This window comes from Erigeron canadensis, chromosome 9 (assembly GCF_010389155.1).
Source record: "Erigeron canadensis isolate Cc75 chromosome 9, C_canadensis_v1, whole genome shotgun sequence".
Lineage (NCBI taxonomy): Eukaryota > Viridiplantae > Streptophyta > Magnoliopsida > Asterales > Asteraceae > Erigeron > Erigeron canadensis.
This window is the reverse complement of record NC_057769.1, coordinates 31,304,300-31,328,012: the sequence shown is the minus strand read 5'-3', so window position 1 is coordinate 31,328,012 and position 23,713 is coordinate 31,304,300. Positions and strand designations below refer to the sequence as shown.

General features: G+C 33.5%; 2 protein-coding genes across 2 annotated transcripts; one reads left to right on the top strand and one right to left on the bottom strand.

The window, feature by feature from the left end:
- The first annotated feature begins 362 nt into the window (after positions 1 to 362).
- On the top strand, positions 363 to 8,319 carry LOC122581050 (protein argonaute MEL1-like). Its single transcript, XM_043753188.1, has 22 exons — positions 363 to 783; positions 2,398 to 2,585; positions 2,666 to 2,815; positions 2,888 to 3,015; positions 3,137 to 3,243; positions 3,527 to 3,630; positions 3,951 to 4,086; positions 4,158 to 4,274; positions 4,376 to 4,486; positions 4,583 to 4,645; positions 4,731 to 4,850; positions 4,925 to 5,093; positions 5,185 to 5,306; positions 5,381 to 5,518; positions 6,346 to 6,488; positions 6,593 to 6,655; positions 7,031 to 7,094; positions 7,183 to 7,318; positions 7,399 to 7,472; positions 7,590 to 7,684; positions 7,767 to 7,798; positions 7,888 to 8,319. The coding sequence occupies exons 1-22, from the start codon at positions 445 to 447 to the stop codon at positions 8,061 to 8,063; spliced, it is 2,775 nt and encodes a 924-aa protein (XP_043609123.1). The 5' UTR covers positions 363 to 444; the 3' UTR covers positions 8,064 to 8,319.
- Positions 8,320 to 13,554: 5,235 nt separating this feature from the next.
- Positions 13,555 to 17,257, bottom strand: LOC122581298 (aspartic proteinase 36-like). Its single transcript, XM_043753500.1, has 10 exons — positions 16,790 to 17,257; positions 16,186 to 16,315; positions 15,847 to 16,097; positions 15,540 to 15,767; positions 15,101 to 15,266; positions 14,935 to 15,008; positions 14,758 to 14,854; positions 14,539 to 14,605; positions 14,375 to 14,446; positions 13,555 to 13,889 (listed from the first exon to the last, which is right to left on the bottom strand). The coding sequence occupies exons 1-10, from the start codon at positions 17,068 to 17,070 to the stop codon at positions 13,720 to 13,722; spliced, it is 1,536 nt and encodes a 511-aa protein (XP_043609435.1). The 5' UTR covers positions 17,071 to 17,257; the 3' UTR covers positions 13,555 to 13,719.
- Positions 17,258 to 23,713: the final 6,456 nt, after the last annotated feature.

Below are 23,713 nucleotides of genomic sequence, written 5' to 3'. Positions count from 1 at the left end.
CATATCTTTCATCATCAAAAATATCATAAAAAATCTTATTTTTCTATACATAAACATGATAACTTTTCCTTGTTCGTTTCAAAAATTTTAAACCCGTATCTAAAACCATCTAGTCACAAACGAACTCAAATAATGCGAATCTTTATCTTTTATTGAGAAACGGGGTTAAAATATGTCAAAAAACTTTCAACGGGCGGTGTTAACCTGTAAGATTTGACGCTTGCGTGTCCTTCGTAATTGTTTACTTTCCAATTTTACCCCTCATACCTTCCTTCATCCAATCATCCTTCCTCTCTCACTCTCTATATAAATATATATACACATTCTATACACCCACCCTCCCACACACACTTCCTCACTCCCCCACTCTCTCTCTAAACAATTATATATTTATTTTTCTATTTATATAAAAAAACCCGTCACACCTTAACCGTTTGTTTTCCGATGTCCGGCAGAGGACGTGGAGGAACGGCACCTGGTCGTGGGCGTGGACGTGGACGTGGACGCGCCGGTGAACTTCCGGTTTCGTCGTTCCAGAACCTCTCTATAGGTTCGTCGGCGCCGTCTCCGGCCGGTCCACCTGTAATGCAGCAACAGCGTCCGGTTCAACAAGCGGTGGCGGCTGCTCCGTCGCCGTCTCCGTCCGTACCGTCGGCACCTATGTCGTCGAAGAAGCTAGCCGCTCCGCCGAGGGCTGGTTTTGGTACTGTTGGTAGAAAGTGTGTGATTAAGGCGAATCACTTCCTCGTCGATCTAGGCGAGAAAGATCCGTACCAATATGATGTAAGGATCTTCATTACATATATATATATATATATTCAACTTTTTTTTGTTTTTGTTTTTAATTAATATTTTACTTTTTATGTATATATGATGTAAATATTGTGTATCTATAGTTGTATAGAATCCATGTATTTTTGTACACATGTCATCCTCATTGATGGATGTGTATGTTTATATTCATGGAGAAATAGTTGTATATATACATTTGTTATATCTCTATGTATATTTGAAATATATATTTATTGTTATTGTAGATATACACTTGTTCTTCATTTGTTCAATTTTTCATCTATTAATGTTTTTATTTTTTCCCAATTTTTTTGAAAATATTGTTTGTTTATTTTGCATAAGTTGTACATAATCGGAAAATCCGGATACATGTTTTTGTTGTACGGACATCAATTTCTACAGATTTCAATTTAGTTATTATTATTTTTTTTTTATTTTTATGAAAAGCAAAAGTCTGAAATACTTTTCATTATTATATACTACTTTTGCAAGGGTTATTATTATGTGAATTTTGTCAAGGGTTTTCGGCACAATTCTCTGTTTCTATAAGTCTATAACCATGGACTCTGAAAAGGGTTTTCTATTTTTTAATTATATATTTTTTAAAATGAAAATTATATAATAATAGAATAAAATTATTATTATTATTAGAAATAATCTTATATCATCTTTAGCAAGGGTTTGTGTTTGATAGTGTTTGATTTTTATTTGTTCAGAATGCTTTCTGTAATACTGAGTTCTTTGAAAAAGGGTTTCAAGCTGCCCTGTGTCATACCCTTTTTTAATTATCTAGTATTTTGTAAAAAAATAATTTTATATAATGTAAAGGAAATTGTGTTTTTGATTTTGTTTTCGAGATATATAAATGGACCCTCACACTATGTTTATGTGACTTTGGGCCCATTAAAAAGGGGTTTCAAGCTACCTTGTTTCATACTTTATCCTTTTGTCCTATTTATTATTCTTTATTTACAAAAATACCTTTGAAAACAAGTTTTGTTTGTGGTTTATTCATATCCTGGTTACTATAGTAAGGGTTTAAGCTGTGTAATCATTCGGTTTCTGTGACATGTTTTCAAAAGGGAAAGCACATAATGCTATTTGTTATGTTTAATGATCATGTTATACCTAATATATGACATTCTAATAAGAATGACAAGTGTGTGTATATGTAATTGATGTTGTACCTTGTAGGTGAGTCATATTTTTTAAGTAATGTGGCCAACTAACTAGAATTGGGGACCAGTAATTATATCATCAAAAAAAGGACTTCAAAAATAATGGTGCAATATAATGATAAGAAGATGCTAATTTGATTTTAAGTGAAATTTAAAATAAAAAGCTCTAGGTTTAGCAGAATATACAACTGATTTGGTGAAATGAAATTTTTTTTAAACGTTTTTTGTATCCTAACCATGATCAATTAATGCCTTTGAAATGACTTGGTCCATTTTTTACTGTGTTTTCGTTTATTGTTGGACACAAACGAATGCTTTTTGAGTTAACGTGCTGGTATATTTGTAGTGTTTATTCAATTTACTGCTATTAGTTGTGATGTTGATTATGGATTTTGTATCATTGTATGTGTTGTGTTTTATGTTTCAGGTGACAATTACCCCTGAGGTAACTTCAAAGACAAAATGTAGAGATATCATGAATATTCTTAGCAAGTTTTACAAGGCTTCACACATGGGAAACATGTTGCTTGCTTATGATGGGAAGAAAAGTGCATTTGCCGCTGGAGCTCTGCCGTTCGAGTCAAAAGAGTTCGTTGTAAAACTCGAAGAGCAGCAGTATGTTTAATTTCCAATATCTGTTGCTTAGTCCTTGCCATTTCAAAAACATTGTCTGATGTAACTGTTGTCAATTATAGGCGTGAAAAAGAGTTCAAGGTGACTATTAAGTTTGCTGCTCGAAAGGATCTTCATCACTTGAGACAGTACTTGGCTGGAAGACAAAGTGATATACCACAAGAGACTATTCAAGCTCTTGATGTGGTTCTGAGGGAGTCTGCTTCTAAAAAGTAAGTCATATATGTTACCTACATTCTCTTTTATGTATCATGATTATTAACAATGTCCCATTTCTTGTGCAGCCGTGAAATAATTGGCCGGTCACTGTTCACTCCTGATGGCAAAGGTGTTCTAGGTGATGGTGTTGAGTTTTGGAAAGGGTTTTACCAGAGTATGCGACCAACGCAAATGGGCATGTCACTCAACATTGGTGGGTCTCTGTACTATTTGCTTGTATATCTTTTTTCACTGACCAGCCATGTTTACTTTGTTATGATTATTATAGAAGCTTAATCATCTGCTTTTGCTTTTCTAAATATCCTGTTTTGCAGATATGGCTGCAAGGGCTTTTTATGAACCGAGGTTGGTCTCAGATTTTGTTGGAGAATTTCTTGGCAAAGATATATCAAGGCCACTTTCAGACCAAGAACGTCTTAAGGTATCTACTAGATTTTACTAGCATGACCGCGTAAATGTGTATTTATAAATTTCTGTTCTGTAGCTGATATGTTACTGGAGGAATCCATGCAAATTGTGATTAGCTGATGTTGTTTACTGATGTTTTTGAACATTTTGTATAGGATGGTTACCTTTTCAGTTTTCATTTTTTTAATTTTCTTTTTCGGAATCGAGTTTTTGGAGTGAAATCAATTATGAAGTAGAATCCTTTGTGCTTACCTTTCTTTGCAAGGTCATAGTTTCTTATCTTGCAATTACTTCAGGTCAAGAGAGCTCTTAGAGGTGTTAGGGTTGAAGTTCGCCGGAAGGATTACATGAGGCGCTATAAGGTTAACGGATTGACTGCTCAACCGCTTAACCAGCTAACGTGAGTTTTGAATAGTTTAATTATATGGATTGGGTATTTTGAGATCCATTTAGCAAAGTTTAATTATAATAAGGTCAATATTGAAGTAAGGCAGTTTAGATATCATAATGGTCGTTAATTCTCAGAGTAAATTTAATGCTGTAATTAGCAAAACAAAAACAAATGCAACTTCAACTTTAATTGAAGCTATGGATGGTGATTATGTTGTTAGGACTCAATTTTGTGGATCATCGTTGTTTGACTTAAGCCTAGTGCATTACATCTTGTTCTATGTGTTCCTTTTTAGAAAAACAATTGTTTTAATCTTATTTTTTTGTTAGCTTTGTTGATGAAACGGGAGCAACTACAACTGTTGTTCAATACTTCCGTACCAAGTACAATATCCAGATTCGTTTTCCCTTTCTTCCTGCTATTCAAGCTGGGACAGAAGCGAAGCCTACGTATCTGCCTATGGAGGTAGTTTTCATTGTCTATTTTTAACTTTCAATAATCAGAACCTCTTCTGACTTTAAATTGTGTAACTGTAGACTTGCTGGCTTGCTGGGGGACAAAGGTATGCTTTGAAGCTAAATGAGAAGCAAGTGACTAACTTCTTAAGGGCTACTTGCCAACGCCCAAAAGATAGAGAAGAAAGCATTATGAGGGTGTGCATTTTTTCCAGTTTGATTTAAGTTTTATTGTTTTTTTTGATGAAACTATTCTTGTATAAATACTTACCTTTTTATTGTTGTTTGGTGCATTGTAGACAATGCAGAGTAACAAGTACAATGATGATGATCTAGTGAACAAAGATTTTGGCATGCGGGTGAAGGAACAGCTTACAACAATTGATGCACGAGTTCTTCCACCACCTCCTGTAACATTTAACCTTTTAAATCTTACTTACGATTTCAATAATGCACATCTCTTTATAGTTGGTGCTGAATATGCTTTTCATTACTTCTATTTTCAGCTCAAGTATCATGGTTCTTCAGAGATTAATCCATTGGTTGGTCAATGGAATATGATTGATCTGGTTAAGTTCTTTACCTTCATATTTTCCAGTTTAAAATTGAGAGTAGTGCTTTTTGTTCTGACTTTGTTTATGCTGTTTTTGGTAGAAAATGATAAATGGAGGCACTGTCAATTATTGGGCTATCGCCAACTTTTCAAGGCAAAGAGAAGATGCTGTTGGACGCTTTTGCCATGAACTTGTCCAGATGTGTATGAACAAAGGAATGGTGTGTATACTTTTGTGTTTCTGTCGCCATATCAAGTCAATATCTAGAAATCTAACTTAACTTTAATTTTGAAGGTATTTAATCCCCAGCCACTGATCCGAATGTTTTCTGCTCCGCCTCACAACATTGAGAAGGCCCTGGCTGATATTCTCTCTCAGTGTAACACACAACTAACGAGTGTTGCACCTGGAAGCCAGCTTCAAATGCTGTTTGTGATTCTTCCAGAGGCAAAAGGAACTTATCGTAGGTTTTCTTATCTTTGTGTTTGTGTATGTGTGTTTTAACTATTTGTTATCTTTTTAATCTGTTTTCCTCTCACCTTTATTTCTGTCAGCAAGAATCAAGCGAGTCTGCGAGACAGAGTTGGGGATTGTTTCTCAGTGCTGTAAACCGCAACATGTGATGAAGCTCAGCAAGCAATACCTTGAGAATGTGGCTTTGAAGATTAATGTTAAGGTATGCTGTTTGCATATCACAGCATTCTTATTCTACTTATCCACAATGCATAATGATTTCTTTATCCATATTAGGTGGGGGGCAGGAACCTGGTTTTGTCTGCAGCTCTCAATAATAAGCTTCCATATGTAACTGATCGGCCAACTATAATCTTCGGGGCCGATGTCACTCATCCTTCACCAGGAGAAGATTCAAGCCCTTCAATTGCTGCTGTATGCTACTTATTATGTTTCTTTATTACTCCCTCCGTCCCATATTAAGTGTCCACGTTTGACTTTTTGAGTCTTTTTCTTTCAACTTTGACCGTAAATATTTTTGTTAGTGTTATATAAAATTTGATGTAAGATATATGAATTGATTGAGTTTTAAATGTATTTTTCATTGATATAACTTTCATTAACTAATATATAACACAACCAAAGATATTTGCGGTCAAAGTCGGAAGGAAAAGACTTCACCAGTCAAAATAAGACAATTAAAATGGGACGGAGGGAGTATTACTTTTTGGACGGCAGCTTTTTAGTGACTTGGTAAACCAAACACAAGGCATCTGGATTGATAGTGTCACCACTCACCAGTCGATCAAAGTTTTATAAGTGTTTAATTTTTTTTATTTCAGATCAGTTAAATTAAGATTAGGATTTTAGTACATTGGTTATTATCGATTTTTTTTATTTCAGAGCAGTTAAAATTTTCTTTTGACCAGTTTTTTTTTATCATTTATTAAACTATTTAGAGGGCAGCAGTTGAATCCTTGTTTGTAACTTCGTAAACTGAACACTGAGTCATCTGGATCGATTGTGTCACCAGTCAACAAAAGTTTCATAAGTGTCTAAAATGTTCTTTGGTTCTCCTAAAATATAAGATTATGGTTTTAGTACATTGTTTATTATTGTCAGAAAGGTATTCCAATTGTTTTAATTTTATTTTGGCCAGTCACTTTCCTGCCCCACAAACACATTGTCTCCTGCTCGTATATTTCATCCATAACTATTGTGACTGCGCTTAGAAGGTGGTTCTGTATTATTTGTTTTGACAGGTGGTAGCGTCTATGGATTGGCCCCAAGTCACCAAGTATAAAGCCCTAGTCTCTGCACAGTCACACAGACAGGAAATTATTCAGGATTTGTACACAACTTCCACTGATTCAAAAAGGGGTATAGTTCATGGAGGGTTAATAAGGTAAGAGTTAGTTTGCTACTTTGCTTTGGGTTTCCATTGAGTTTATGAATAAAGAACTTTTGTTGTTTGTTTCCCTCTATTCTAACCTTGTACACCTTCTACAGGGAGCTCTTGATATCTTTTAAGAAATCTACTGGACATAAACCTCATCGAATTATATTCTACAGGTGTGACACTTCTTTTCCCATACTTCGTAACGTTACTTAGTTGGCGTATGGGTAGTAACACTTTTATCAACACTTTATCATTTCATTATATTTTAGGCTTTTAGCATAGCTATTATGAACTTTCTCAGTGTTATGGTGTAAATCAAACAACTTTATAACCTAATTTAAACTGGTTTAATAAGTTTTTTCTATTACAAAGCATCTTATTAATTTGAACAAGCTGAAAAGCAATTCGAGTACTGCATCTTTTGTGTTATTTGATGCAATCATGCAAACATAAACTGATGAGATATATTATCTTAGGCATTTGCTGGCTAAATCAACTTGCATAATTTTTTCATCATGCAATTTCTAAATGTTTCCTTGGTGCTACAGGGATGGTGTCAGTGAAGGACAGTTTAATGAGGTTCTTTTGAGCGAGATGGACAAAATCCGCAGGGTAATAATCTGTGTTTTTGACTGTTTTGTTCTTTGCTATAGATTTTTGAAACTGGTTTTAGTTAAACGTGAGGTTGTTGATGCTTCAGGCTTGTATCTCTTTGGAGGAGAACTATATGCCTCCTGTAACATTTGTGGTTGTTCAAAAGAGGCATCATACTCGTTTCTTTCCCTCTAGGCATGGTGATAGGGGTACCACTGATAGGAGTGGAAATATTCTTCCTGGTATGCGACATCTTGTTTGTTTGATGTATTTAATTTAATCTATCGTGCCTTGTTTATCTTAATTGTGATAAATGTGTTAGGTACTGTGGTTGATACCAAAATCTGTCACCCTACTGAATTCGACTTCTACTTATGTAGCCATGCTGGTATTCAGGTGAACTCTTTTGTACCTGAATTTATATTCCCGCCTCTATAATTGAAGTAATATATATGTTTTTTCCTGGTAACATTGAAATCGTACTCTAAATAATTTTCTGGTGTCCCTCTTTAGGGAACGAGTCGTCCAACGCACTACCATGTGCTATATGATGAGAACAAATTTACCGCTGATGGGTTACAAATGCTCACAAACAGTTTGTGTTACACGTAAGTGCCATACCTTCATTTATTTCATAAATATTTATGAAGTTTTGTCTTAGGGCTAATTTGATTTCCTTTTTACTTTCAGATATGCTAGGTGTACCCGATCTGTTTCTATAGGTGAAAACCTTTATTATATAAAACCTTTATATTCTATAAATTGCTTGGCACTGAATGTTTGATACTAATATAGAAATATGTTATTGCAGTCCCTCCTGCATACTATGCTCACTTGGCCGCGTTCCGTGCTCGTAACTACATTGAAGGAGGAGATCTATCTGATAGTGATTCACGTGGTGCACGAACAACAAGGGAGAAAGCTGCTGCAGTCAAACCACTACCAGTAATTCATGATAATGTGAAAAGTGTGATGTTCTACTGTTAGGTGTTCTAGGGTGAAATTTTAGATTTGATATGATGGTGGAATCAGCTAATGGGTTTTTCCATGGGGTTTTTGTTGGCTAAGTTATCCCCATGTAGATGGATTGTAAATAATAAGTAGTACAATTGCAAAGCAAAGCATCGTGTGCTTTTGCTGGTGCCAAACTTGCTAGATTTGACTGGCTCCTAACCTTTTACATGATGCTTTTGATGAACATGATCTGATTTTGAATGAATAGGAAGGTTAACTTTTGGTATTACCCCCTTGCTGTATACTTATTATTAACTGGGCATACTTTGTGATCATAGTTGTGTTGTTGAATATGCATTGTTTTGTTTAACTTTTTGACCCTAGTTTCTTTCTACAGGGTAGTTTGTGGGGTGTTTTTGGTGTGTATATGTTACAACTTACAAAGGGTTGGCCGGTTGGTTGTTGATTCTTTATTACACCGTTTTCAGTCTTTTCACTGAATACAGCATAAGTTTCACTTTTAGAAATAAGTAGATTTTTATCTCGTGAAAACGCGGGTAAGTTTAAAATTGTTAATTAAATAGCTTATATCACTTTTAGACTGATACAGTTAGTTGATATGATCTCAAAGATACAAATAGAAAACAAAAGATAACTCTAGAAGCCTATGTCTTCGAAGAAAACCACTGAAAAATAGTTCCACGTGTAGTGCGTTAAGGGGTTGCTGCAAATCAGCTGCAACAATAGAAATAGTTCCAAGTATAGGATTAAGGATCCCAAACACGATTTTAAAATAGAATTGTATAAGATGTTGAAACTATGATATTAGTTGCATACGATCAACCCTTGGTCTCATAAGCTCCTAACTTATAACTTAAACACTACCCCTACCAATAAGAGTAAGAAGAAAAGGACATAGTTTAAGAATTAACCCGATAGAGATACATATGATAGATACACTGGACATATATACAGGTTGAATACCTTCCCATACACTTGCATCAGACCATATTGTCAAGAAAAATTGAAGGATTTAGTCACATTATATTTAATAAAATGAGTATATTATCAAATGACTCGATGTTTCAAAGTTTATAGGATCTATATCCTTTAATAGATTAGAACTGTTTCGCGCACACGCAAACTTACCTAACTCATTTTAAAAAATTGGTCATATATGTTTCAACATATCCAACCCTGCCTTCCCCAACCCGCCAATCCCATCATGACCTGGACCTATATTCGCCCATTACATGACCCATCCATTTCTCCATCTTTACTAAAGCAAAAAATACCTTCATTCTTCTGTATCAAGCCGTAAACTGATCAAAGTTAGTTTACTTGCAATGGCATATACAACCTGGTTAAACAAACACACGAACTCAATTAATTACTAGGCTTGACATTAATAAATGTAACCATTATTTTGTAATCTTTCAAAACCATGAATCATTATTCTGTAACCATTTCAAACTCCCAACTGTGACCCCAAACTTACTTTAAATACCTCATCAAGTGAGACATCATTCCAGGCTAAGTTCACGACTTGAAAATATAATGTAACAAATAATTTCAGTACCAGCCTTCTTTGTCCAGTAGCTATTGTTTCTAGAGAAAAATGATGACTATAAATACAGATTTCTTCATGAAAGACCAGTTTAAGTAATCATTTTAATCATAAACACGGGTATAAAAGAAAACCATGTATTAAAATATCACACACACACATCCGTAGAAAACCCTTTTTAACAAAAACATTCTTTTTCTTGATTTAAAAACATCAAAGGTCCAATATGACTTGACTTGAGTCAAACCTGCACTATAAAACCCATTTCCATCAAAAATATCATTACGCCCATTTCTTGAAGAATATAGTTTTTTACCAACCTCAAATGACAGCTTTCTTTCAGGGGCACATCAAGATTTTCGGTGCTTATGAATGCAACTTCTCAAAACCCCATACAAATTTAGTATACAATAATGAAATTGATAAGTAGTCACTTACTTGCAAATTGAGAGCTTCACCACCATTGAAAAGATTATAGTCTTTCTTGGGTGTTTTCATGTGACACCTTAATTAAACGACTAATGAGAATCTACACCAAGAACCAGACCTAACTGCATTGCCAATTTTATAACATCACTTTGAACACATATGCCTTCTTGGAATGAGTTGGGTATTATATACATAGTTCAACCAGACATTATAGAAATGCCACAACAGGTACCTGGAATGAGAGGTTATTGAGCTATCGTATAAGTTAAAAGTTGTGTTAAAAGGATGAGCAAAAGAAGGTTGGGCAGTTTACATAATTTGTCACTTATGGGTCAACATGGCTTGTTTTCATCAGTTGAACCTAGCATCTCCGTCACCAGAAGTTGACACTCCTCTGGACTACCATAGCCCATAAGTCAATCATTTCACGATAATATTGGAAGGGAACTTCTGAAGACTCATCTTCACTATTTGTCCTGCAAGCAAGCAGATAACAGCTAATCGCTCGTGTGGTTTACCATGTTGCAAGACATGCCAATCAAACAAAAAACTATAAGCATTGAGCAAAGTCTGAAGTTGGTTTTAGTATTTACCTGAATGACATAGTTACCATATTGGTTTTGTGCAAGAGTAAAACTGAGTTCATGATTTCATCCTTTACAATTGTGTATTTGAATCATTATGGTACTCCAAAAACCCTCTGTCAATATCAATTACGGTTTATGCATATCCAATATAAGCAGAAGAGTATATAAATTATCAAGTTTTTATTTTACCTGTATGACCCAGCAGCCATAAGGATGTGATGAAAGGAACAACTTCTCCAAAAAAGGAGGAAACCATAAGTTGGATCCGATCTTGAGGCGCATATTTAATACACTTCTGGATAACGTGATTGCCATTCAAATCACGAACACATGTCATGACTGGACCATCAAGCTCACTTATTATTGCAACTGAAGGTTGCAACTCGAATATGAGGCAGCTCAACGTTTACCAATACTATACCACAATCGACTTCTACATTTTCATCTTGCGGCTAAATCTATCACACAACTTCCATATGATACAAAAACACACGAAACCGTATCATAAGGTTCTGTTACTGCTGCTACCGTAAGACGTTTTGAGTATAGTACATAGTGGTCCAGCTCAATCGTATACCCATTTATATACAAATCACTGCCTGCAAATTCCAGACTCTAAATCATGAACATAATAAAAAAAGTTGTGTTCTTATTAATGAATCATCTTTTATGAATAACATGAAATCCTAGTCCCACCCATCCACCACCAGTCATTCAAGTTATAAACAAATATATCAGTCCAAACACATAAGCTCATTATCATCATCCATATTTTTTCTCCAATTCGGTCATCTCAATCTCCTGGCAATCATCATCATCAAAAATATATAATGAAGAAAAAAAAGGTGATTTCGAATCAAATACCTTAATAAACCTTATTTCCAATTTTAAGCCTAAAAAATTTATACATTCAACACAACCATCTTCTATGTTTAAATATAATTGAGTGTACACACTGACACACTGAAAATAAACCCCATATCAAAATATCAAAAAATTTCTACGAAATTTTTTTCAAAAATACCCATATCAACATATCATGGAAACCTAGATCAGATTTAAAGAAACATAAAAAGTTATCATGTTGATACTCTCCTCTTCTCTTCTTCCTTCGGATTTTCACCTACATAAAGATTTATGGATAATGTAACAAAAAACCATTTATTCTATGCTAAAAAATTTCTAATTAAAAGCTTGAACACGTGTTATCCACTAAAATACATATAGTAATCACATTCACACAGATTGAATGATAATGTAAAGGACATACCCAAAATGCTGGCAATGCATATAACCTCCTCCCCATACTTATACTTTCCACTGCATCACAACTACAAAAACCAAGATTCGTATAAATAGTGTATATAAAGATTCATATATATATATATATATAGTTTTCAGTAACAGATCTTGAATATATATATATGATGGTGACCCAACTCAATCAAAGTATGTAAAAACATAATAATGTATTATCAAACAAACACACACACTAATCACAAATCATTATCATCAACCAAGAAATCAATCAATAAAATTCAAGATAAAACTAAGAAAAGGCTATATGAAACTTACATTAAACACAAAAAATGTAACTTTCCAAAGATTTCTAAACTCAAAATATCACAAACACCAACAGACACTTTATTCCATTATACAACTGTCCATCGTCATCTTATGCTTCTTCTTCCTAATCTAAGACAAAAATAAACAAATCAGATTATAGATGTAATTCGTATAGATAAGAAAAGGAGATGAAAAAAAAAGTAGAGTGTGTGTTTAGATTTGAGATCTAAATTATATTTACTTTTTCTCTCTCCAGTCTTACTCTCACTCTCTTCTCTGATAAATATATGTATACTCTCTCTCTCTCCAGTCTTACTCTCTTCCTTCCCATTTTCAAAACTCAAAAGACCCGCCCAATTTCAAAACTCAAAAGACCCTCCCCACACACACCAAATACATCATAAAATACACACCACTTGACATCATAGTTCCAATGTGACAAGCCTATATGCTTGACAACACAACTTTATGATGTCACTTTGGTGGTCTCCTTTAGTATGAAAAGGGAGATTTCGTTTGCAGAGTCATTTCAATGTATAGAATTCTGTTTCAGGGTCATTTCATTATACACAAGTTATGCTGAACCTGCTGTTGGTACAATTTGATACTCTTCATTTCCAACTTCTGGATATTCTGCAATTTTAAGTACACAATCTTAAATTTGTCTTGCTTTCATTCTCCAGTCATGTATAACACCTAACATGTACACGGCTTAATCGATGAATTTAAACAAGAAATGCGGTGGCATTGACCGTAGCCTCATTGCCTTTGTATTGCTGCTCATGGCATTGCTGGCCTCGTCATTTGTTTATTGTATATCTGCTGGAGAGTTTGTTATGGTTCATTTGGTCTAAAAATCTCAGCCAAACAGGTAATCTTGGTTAAATATTTATCCAATGCAAACCAATTGAATTCTGTAACAGACTAGTTATCATAATGGATTATGAAAGCTGGTTTTACATCATTAAATTTGTTATTGCCATTCCATGTGTGGCGTATAAACCACCTCTTGTACCGAAACCACTTTGAAATAATATTTACTGGAACGACAGTTTCTCCTTGTGAATTGTGATGCCAATGGGATATAGATATTGCATGATTTAGAATTTAACTTCATTCAGAGATGAGCCATAGATCATCTTTTCTGCATGCGGCTTTAGAATTTATCATGTGAAGTTGAAAAGTTGAAACTAGACTGAGAAAATTTAAAGAAGAAACTGCAGGGTATGTTTATAAACTGAAGTATGTGTAATTAGTGCCATAGCATACACTTGCTAACAACATAATAAAAAAGAAAGTAAAATCAAAACTAGAAATCGTGACAACAATCAGTTTCAAAGAAGTGTAATTGAAGCATTGCTGAATACGCAGTTCCTTTGTTGAACAACGAAGAAATATGTATACGTGTATAAATCTCAAATTCCAATTAGCCTATTTGGTGCGACATAAATAATATCACTGGACAATTCCCTTTTACAACTATACATACAAAAGAATACAACTCTAGAAAAATTCTAGCAATTAGCGATATTAGCATTTACTAGGAAAAACCAACAATTACGATTAAGTGTAGCATGAAAGCTACAACAACAATTATGATAGGCTTGTAGTCAGTATGTTGTAATGAACTGCTGCCACTGATCTGACCAGCATTCACGTATTCACTTCTGCCACCCGTTGAGCTAGTTGACACATTTACAGATGATGTACCTAACATTAAGAAACAACAATGTGTATAACACGAAGAAAATTCTTTCTCCTGGAAATGGTTATGTTAGATACTTAACCCACCAATTTGTCATCTTACTATAAAGATTATCTTGAAGTGAATACATATCAACGGTGATATTTTATAAATGCTGATACGTTTGTTTTTCTGGAAAGTTTATCTTGAAAATTACTTGCTATTGTTTAATTACTACAAGTAGTATTATCATTAGTTGGGAGCAACGATGCTGAGAACATCTTTCCAATGAATATCTTAAGAAGTTGGATTATAGAAAATTAGAAATCTATCAAATTTAACTGTGCTTCAACCAGATTACTTCCTTATCTAGTGTAAATTTAACTTATTTTTGGTATGTTCACAAATAATCAAAGGTGGATTTTGGACAAAGGGAATATCTTTTAACAACTAGAAACACATAATAAATAAGTTAAATTACACTTGGATGGAGAAACAAACATATACTTACAGTCATAACTTGCCCAACCAATCCGCTGACCACCCAGATCATAAACAACAATACGGTCTTTTAAAACAAGATCTGCATTAAATCATATCAATAATTAATAACGGGGCACGTTTAAAAAACTGTATCTAGATTTATGAAGATGCAAAAGATGAGAGATATCTTACCTCCTAGGATAGTAATTCCCTGACCTCGAATTTTCTGAAAGCCTATGCACCAAACTGAAGCTCCACCCTGAAAAGGTGAAAAGAGCATGGAAAATTTGGAAATTCTATAATTGATGATTGCAAATGTTGTTTTACTAGTAACAAATATATAACACTATGTATCAAGTCAAAGATTGCATTTATGAGTAAATAACGGATAAACATCTGTGTATAACTTACCACCGAGTTCTGTTGTAGTAGATAGTCTTGAGGTCTTAAAATCATTGAAGCACCACCAGCAAAGTTCAAACTTACAGTAGGAAATATATCCGGTGTACTGAAATTTCGTTAAAACTTTCATGTCATCTTCGTGACAAAATAATGACTACTAATGGAATTTCAGGAAATGAAGTTAACCTCGAGGTAACCAGATAACACTGATTCCCCTTTGACATAAGAGGCTGCACAGACTGAGAAACAAACTTTGTAATCTGCATCACAAGTGTTAACCTAAGCTCTCTTAACAGGGTTACACAAATTAAAAAGTGACATGAACTTGACAAAATTCTTCTTTTGAACTTACGGCATCAACAAAAGGATCATAAGCCTCTTCTGCAAGGTATGCAAGAGTAGTTCCTGAATCAATTATGGTTCCTCCTCGGCTACTTGATGTTGCAAACATTGATGGATCAATGGACAAAGTTTGTCCATTGACAGAAATACTAAGCAGATTTAAGTTGTAATGTGGCCTGGAACATCAAGTTGACTTGTCTGTGAGGGATGTAATGGCTAACAGTAGCATACCCGTGATATATTCACAAAAAAGGTCAAAGATCATAGCTTTAGACATGGGTTCATTTCGGTTTATGAACCAGCACGTGTAAATAAAAGTGCTTCTCAGTGGAAAAAGGCCAAGAAGTTTGTTACATGTACTTGGTTACTTAACAACATAAATGTTTTAACAGGTATGCGTTTATGAGGGGCGTAATGGTCACTTTAATTCTGACAGAATGAGAACTTACTGTGACGGGATAAGCGGAGTATACACCATGTTTGGCTCAATTATTTGACCAAGAACCAAAATACCACCTCCCGCGCCATTTCCAACAAGACAATGTGAAAATGCATCTGGGGATACTCCTTGTGATGAAAGCTGCGCAATAACAGATAGCCCCTGCTGACCAAACCCAAAGATCCCATCAACGGCTCTGTCAGATTTGGTCAAGTCCCCGGTTTGAGTCGTGCTACAACTGTTTCATAAGTTAACATGTCAAAAAGGCTATTACAAGAAATCTTAAAAGAATTAATGACGATCTAAAGATAACTCACCCAAATACAATAGATGCTGAAGCATTTGATGACGTTGAATCCCCAACAATTGTATCTAAATGGATTTCATCAGCTACATAATAACCTGAAGTTCCACTACCATCTCCATACTGAAACGTGTAACTGCATTGATTACTTGAACCGGAACAACTGGAATCAGAAGATTGTGTTCCTAAAGTACATCGTTGATCTGAACACGAGACCAAAGAAGCAGTCGATGAGCTTGATGGATCATAGAACTGAATTGGAATCTGTTACACAAAGAAACCTAGCGTCCATCACCAATCAAGTGCTATATTCACGAACAATAGTATTAACAAGAAATAGCTAGATTAGTACTTGGAGTCCACTCGATTTAGGGCAACCGTTACATTGGTTGCAACTGACCCACAACACATCACTGCCGGTATCAATTTGTACATAGTATTCCTTTGGTGGTGAACCCAATTGAACTCTTGTAAAATAAAGCCTACAAAATCAATTAAAACATATTATTCAAAACAAGAAAGATCAATCATTCATTTTACAAAAAGCTCAAACACTAATGAAAGCAAAAGCAAGAATCTTTATTTCTTTTAGTTTTCATATGGGGCAACTCATTACTATAAGAAAAAGAGCACAAAAGCTTCGATACAAAGCAACTTCAAAATAATCAACATTTTCAAGAACTTCAACCAAAATCCTATGTAAATTCTAATGATTTCATAACATACACATACACATTTTAACATCTAGGTTGGAAAACCAAGAGGGTTCCATCTTCAAGCTACCTAAGGAAAGTCGAGCCTTTGGTTCTAATGTACGCGGCCTAACTAAAATTCTAAACTTTTATACCCAGTGAGCAAATGAAAGATATACATATCAATAAACTCTACCACCTCGGGGGATGGTATATATATACATATATGAAAAAACTCGAAAAAAAAAATCAAGAAAAATATACCCAACGCGATAAGGATCATAAGTCCCTTGAACAGGAAAATCAACAACACTTGCAACAGAAGGTTGCTGCTGCTGCTGCTGCTGCAAGATTCTTGAATGCCTTAAACTATCTCTAAATTTAAGTTGATTTAATTCAACAACATCATTCACAGCAAAAGCTCTTTCCAATGTTAAAGTGGCTGGAAACCCACCAAGAACAAACACAGTTTGCAGCAATACACCAATCCAAACGCCAGTTAAGATCATAAAAACCGGATTTCCGGCAAGAAAACAGGCCGGCATTACTAAAATTTTAAGTTTTTCCACTCTCTGAGGACTTTTATCAAACAGTTAGAGTGCATTCATGAATTGGGTCAAGTTTGGATTTTTATACATGGGTTTTTGTGAAAGTTTGAAGAAATGAAGAAAGATTTATGTGAGGATTTGTAAAGAAGGAAATGGAGAGGATTGCATTGGAATGTTGTGGGAATACTTTAAACCAATCCAATGGCTATCACCATTTGGGTGGGTTTGTGACTTTGTACTTTGTAGAATGCAATGGAAGTTTTACAATAATAATCCTTTGATATTAAAAATTTACAATTTCAGTCCTCTTCATTCCTAAACATAACAACTACTAATTATTGTGTACGAAGTAGGATGGCAAAAATACACGTATTTGATTTGATGGAGAACCCGATACTCGTACCCGATTTGACCGTAGAATCCCCGCGTTAACCGAGGATGGGGACGGGTATGAGATGTAAATCTAATCCCTGATGGGGATGGGGATGGGAAACCGAAAATCCTCGATCCTCGATCCCCGTACCCGAACCCGAAAATACTATATATATTTATTAGAATCACTTTAACTTCTTATCTATATTCTAGAATCAATTTTAAGTTTAAAGCTTTTGTTTAATACTTTTTATGTGTTATACTTTATTAATCATTTAATTAACATAAATATTAGTTTATACATAGATAGAAAATGTCGAAATATATATTCTCCTGCATATCTTCTATTAAGATAAATTTATATTCATTCAAAAAAGATATCTCCGATACCCGATGGGAACGGGTATGGGGATGTAATTTAATTACCCGACGGAGATGTGGATTACAAGTGAAAATCGGGTACGGGATGGGGATTGAGATCCCCAACAATCCACGCCCCATTATCATCCCTAGTACGAAGGTAGTCAACTAGTCATGCTATATGTAAATCGTAATCATCATGCTACATTTCAGCGTTAGCATTATATATTTGGAAAATGATTAATCAACTTACCTCATATGCATAAAAATCAAATTAAAACCTTAAAAATCTGACATGTGGACTCCACTAATTCTCTTTCCAAATCTTGCCCCTGATTTTTTCACATGTCATCATTTTATTATTAGGCCTATCTTTAAGCACACAAATTAGGTTGATTTATCATTATCCATATTTATAGTGTAACAACATTGATATTATATCAATAACAAAATTCCAACTAGCAAGATACTAGGGATCGCAAAATACAAGATACAGTTTTAGAAATATAAACTTTACATAATCTAAAACCTTTTATTAGAAATATAAAATTTTATTTTTATCTTCGAACAACGACTCACGGAGAAAGTGCACTAGTTGATTTAACTTTGTTAAATTCATGTTGAGTACGTAGAATTAGTACTACATTTCTTTTGATAGCAACCAGTTAACCCGGAATTCTAATTACTCCTTTCTTCAAGGTTGTTGAGCTTGCTACATCTACACGACATGTCATGTACTCATGTGCAATTCTAACCTCATACATTAAATATTAAAACGTGAGAAAAAAAATTCCATTCAAGTTGATTGTCAATCCTATTTAATTTGTGTGCGCTTATTTTTGGAAATCTATGAAGTGTATTTGTAAATTGACTCTAGTATGTTAAACTATTTCATTTTTTTCAAAGGTTGTTGACATTTTGTCGAGTCAGACAAAATTTACGAACTTAGACTTATGAAAATTAATATCTCAAACTTAATAATCTCCCACAAAAACTTGAGGGGTAAACGTAATTGATATTTTTGAGACTTTAATCAGAGTAAGATTTTGATTCTAAAGTAGTGCACGATTGTTTATATTGTTACAACTTGCAAAGGTATACATACTGCTTCGCTAACTTTCGTGTAAACCATGATCAGAAGCAAAGAGAGGAATTGTATAATCATCTCATTAATGACAATGTCTATGAACAGTAACATGCCACGTGGCGTTGTTCTGTTAGTCCACCTGTACCTCGCGTTTTTTCCTAGATTTTGTCATATCGGATTCCGTTAAGGTTATTTTTCGTTCCGTTTTTTTTGGTTTCCTACATAGTTTTTTTTGCTTTTGTGTTTTCTTTCTATTGGTTTACCTATACCCCGCGTTTTTTCAGATTTTGCCATATCGGATCCCGTTAAGGTTATTTTTCTTTCGGTTTTTGTTGGTTTATTATATAGTTTTTTTGCTTTTGTATTTTCTTTCTATTGGTTCATCGTATACCCCACATCACTATTTAGATTTTGCCATTTTGGATCCCGTTTGGGGTTTCTTCTTGGTGTTCATCATAGTTTCTTGGCTTTTGTGTTATAAATTAATATATTGGAAACTTTTACTCAATATCTTTTTTCCCTTTGTTATTTCTATTTTCGTTAAAGTTATTTATCTTTCGGTTTTTCTTGGTTTCTTGATATCTTTTTTTTTCCTTATATGATCTCTTTTATTGGTTCATCATATACCCCGCATCACTATTTAGATTCTGATATTACGGATCCCATTTGGAGTTTTTTTCTTTCGGTTTTTTTTGCATGGTTATCAATAGTAATCATGCTTCTTAAAACTTGACATGTGTCATCAGTTATAAAGTAACACATCATACGTTTCTTATAGTTTGGATTTTGCTACATTGCATCCTGTTCGGATTTGTCACGTCTTTTTTTTATATATATTTTTTTAGTTTTGTTTTTTCTTTTCAGATTTTTTTATTACGGGTTACTTCTTTTGTTTTTTTCACACTTTTTATTTGTCATTCAACCTTATTGTGATACACCCCGTACCATTACTTGCATTTTGCTATATCGCATCCGTTTAAATTCTGAATTAATATATTGATATTTTTGTCATATCACATCCCGTTCAGGTTTCTACTACGGGTTACGTTTTGGTTTCTTGCATACTTTTAAACAAACATATTAATGACAAAATTAAGCAGTCAAAAATTCACAGCATATATACTAAAATAATGAACTGTTTCAACAAGGGGTTGCGGGGTCCAAAATTTTCAAGTTATAAGTATTCTATATAATATATACATCTCCGTTTATAAATAAAAGGGATGGGCGGAAGAGCAATTTTTGATGATTATTAAACGCGACTGGGCCGAGTATTCATTTTTGCTTGTTTTCAGAATTGGTATCGAAAAAATATTGGTACCGTATAGTCCTATGTGTTGGTACCGGGATGAGACTTGGATCGATATCATATTTGGGTGATATCCGAGAACAATATTGTCGGCACCGGAGCCAGGGTATAGGACGCTACCACCAGTCTTACGTCGATCCCTACAGAATAGTGTTGTTCTAATCATTCGATCTATCATCTGGGTCCACTTATACAAGTTTGATAAAATGTAGGGAATTCAATTCTAATTCCTTAAGATATATAACCATAGGTTACTCATTGTTCAAGTGTTATCATCACTTCATATTGATAACTAGATTTGTTATTCCATTATTGGCGTTTATATTTTCGCAATGGCATTTGGTAGTACGAGTGTGATTTGCACATGAAAGATGTATATAATTGTTAATATTGATGCATATATTTTTGTCGGCACTTACATACACTTGCATTGGCATGTGTCAAAAGCAATTGTTTGTTTTCTTAAATAGCAAAGATATAGTACTACTCTTAAGTGTTGTTTAAACACAAATATACATACGAAGTAATACATTTGGACTTAGAACAGTTTGCATGGATTCATTCGAAGTTATTTTCCTAACTTGAGTCAAGTTGGAAAAATTTTGACCCTTAAATAAAAATCAAGAATCAAGATTTAAATATCACTTTTAAATTTTGTTAGATTTTCATCTAAGGGTTTAGCCTAAAATGACAGTTATGCTATGGTAAAATCTTTTCCCTAACAGTTTCCCACGTATTACAAATGGATGTATATCATTTTTTTTATTATTAATTGAGAATTGGATTTATAGTCTTTCATATACAATTTGTTTGATTATGAATAAAAATATCATATGTGTAGATATAACATCTCTTTGTTTAGTCTTTCATATACAATTTGTTTGATTATGAATAAAAAATATCTTATGTGTAGATATAACATGTCTTTGTATAGTTTATAAAGAAAACTTTACATGTTATATCGACAATTGAGTATCATCATACCAAGTTTTATAGAATCAATATTATGTTTATTGATCGAAAACTTTGAAATTATAAAAAGCAGAACATCAATCATCATGCTATATAAACAACAGGTGCATAATTTAAACTCATCATCTGTGATGAAGATCGAAGTTATGTTTACCAAAAAAAAAACCCAACTACTTCGGAACCTCAATCATAACACTATAGATAAGCATAATTCAAACTCATCATTTTGTCATAAAAGCAACTTCTTCTTTTATTCCCTTTTCTAAACGGCTTGATCTCCTCCTACACTACCCCGGATATTATCCGTCAGTATTCAGGTTTAAACCCGAGTCACCAAAGACATGATGTCTAACTTAAGTACTTCACCCTAACCAAATGGGCTAGGGGTCATCTATAAAAGCAACTAAACTATATGATTTTGGTTAAGACTATGAATGTTGAGTGTCTCAACATGTTTCATGTAAATAAATGATTGGCTACTTTATAAGCTTAAAAAGTTAAAATCTTTAAAAAATAATTTCTGTCATGAATTTAATTAAGTCGATCCCTCAAGGTTATCAAAATGGACCATATTGTTGTGACGTGAGGTGTTATGGATCCTTTAAATTGTTTTCAACTTTACTAATAAAGTTGAAAACATTTTAACCATTGATTAAAATCAACGGACAATGGTCAAAATTCAAAAATCATCTTTTAAATATATTTTAATTCAATGGTTAAGATTCTCAACTTTATTAGTAAGTTAATAATAACTTTAAAGGATCTCAATCCAAAGTTTATCATGTTCGTTTTTTTTCAATTTGTTTTAAAGTTAGTTGGTTTTATACCAACACACTGGTTCAAGTTTTTTTCAAAGGTATTTGGTAGAACAACACTTTCAAGCTTTTTGGGTGTTTCATTGAGTCACGAGAAATGTGATCTTATATCATCTGCTAAAACACAACCATATATGATGAATGACTTTATAGTATGGCTGTGTCACTCGTTGCAAATATTTGCTTAGTGAGGTGGGTTGTCCCCATCGGTATGGGCCAATGTCCCAATGTGTTTTATTTAACTTTATGCATTGTATTACAAATAGTACCTCCCAATGTGTTTTATTTAACTTTCCATCATGTCTCAGATTCTAGCTAGCTTTTACTACTTATCATTAGTTTTTATCATTAGATTATGGAGGAAATAAAACATACGAGCTTCTTATGGATGACTGCGAGATCAAAATATAAAAACTTAGATTGGAATTCTTGGTGCTCTTTTGATTTTAGCTCCTGCTTGGCATAGGCTACTTTATATTTTGTGTCATGTATATGGTATCTTCGAGGCGTTGTTATGGCCTGTGTGCTACTGTATACTAGCATGGTGGTTGTCTCGTGTATTGGGGTCACCGAGGCTAATATGAGTTTGCATCAAAAACATCATGGAGTGAAAATCGGTGGCTCGACCTCCACGGGTGGGGTTTTTTCTTATGTTCGAGCCGCATGTAATTAGCATAAGTTTTTTTCATCCTTTTTGCAAGCTTAGCAGTCATAGTCTCGGGAGTTATCTAGATTGTGTAATTGGTTTCCGGTCTAGATATTGGTGTTTGTATTTAAGGTCCTCTGGCACCTTGCTAGTTTGATCATTTATATAATATTTCATCATTACCGTTAAGAAAAAAAAAAAGAAATAAAAAAAGTTTGTGTGTTTAACTACACTTACTGATCAGTACTATGGTAAAGAGTACGTAATACATGGATTTCATCATTATTATTTTTTATTTGTTTTGAGAAATATATATATATATATATATATATAGATTTTAGACTCGTGTCCGACACTGGACATGAGGTTTATGATATTATCAATATTAAATCTTAATATGTTTAATTGATAAAAGCTTATAATTTTGAAAAAATATGGTTCTAAGCGTTATACTTTGCAAGTTGTAGTACAATAACCATAGGTTCGTCACTGTCATTATTAGCTGAGATATATTGATGTAATTGTTTGTCGTAGTCATTCCACAAGACACGTGCTACAATAATTTCTCTATTTTATAATTTTTTGAAACCAGATGTACTCATAATGTGTTATTATTATCAAATAAATTAAGAATTACTCGTAAAATATAAACATACTTGTGATTTTATACTTGACATTTAAGTATATGTGTTTCATCATGATGTGGCCCATAACATTAATATGTTTATTTTCAATCAATGTCTTATGATAATTAGATAACAATTAAGATTGTTTTCATATTTTTTGATAACAATTAGAACTCTTGATTTGAGTGACAATTATAACTTTACAAACTTAAAGATAAATACTTTTTGTAATTTTAAAAAAAAAATATCCTCAAGTGTTGATGGCTAAAAATAAATATAAATTAAGTATTTAGGGCTAAAAAGTGTACATTATTGATGGAAAGAAAAAAAGTATAAATTAATGAGACTTTTTCTACAAATAAATATAAATACTAATATAATAATATATTTGGATAACAATTATTGAACTTTATGATTTATAGTTAATCTAAATGATGACACAAGCGAAAATTA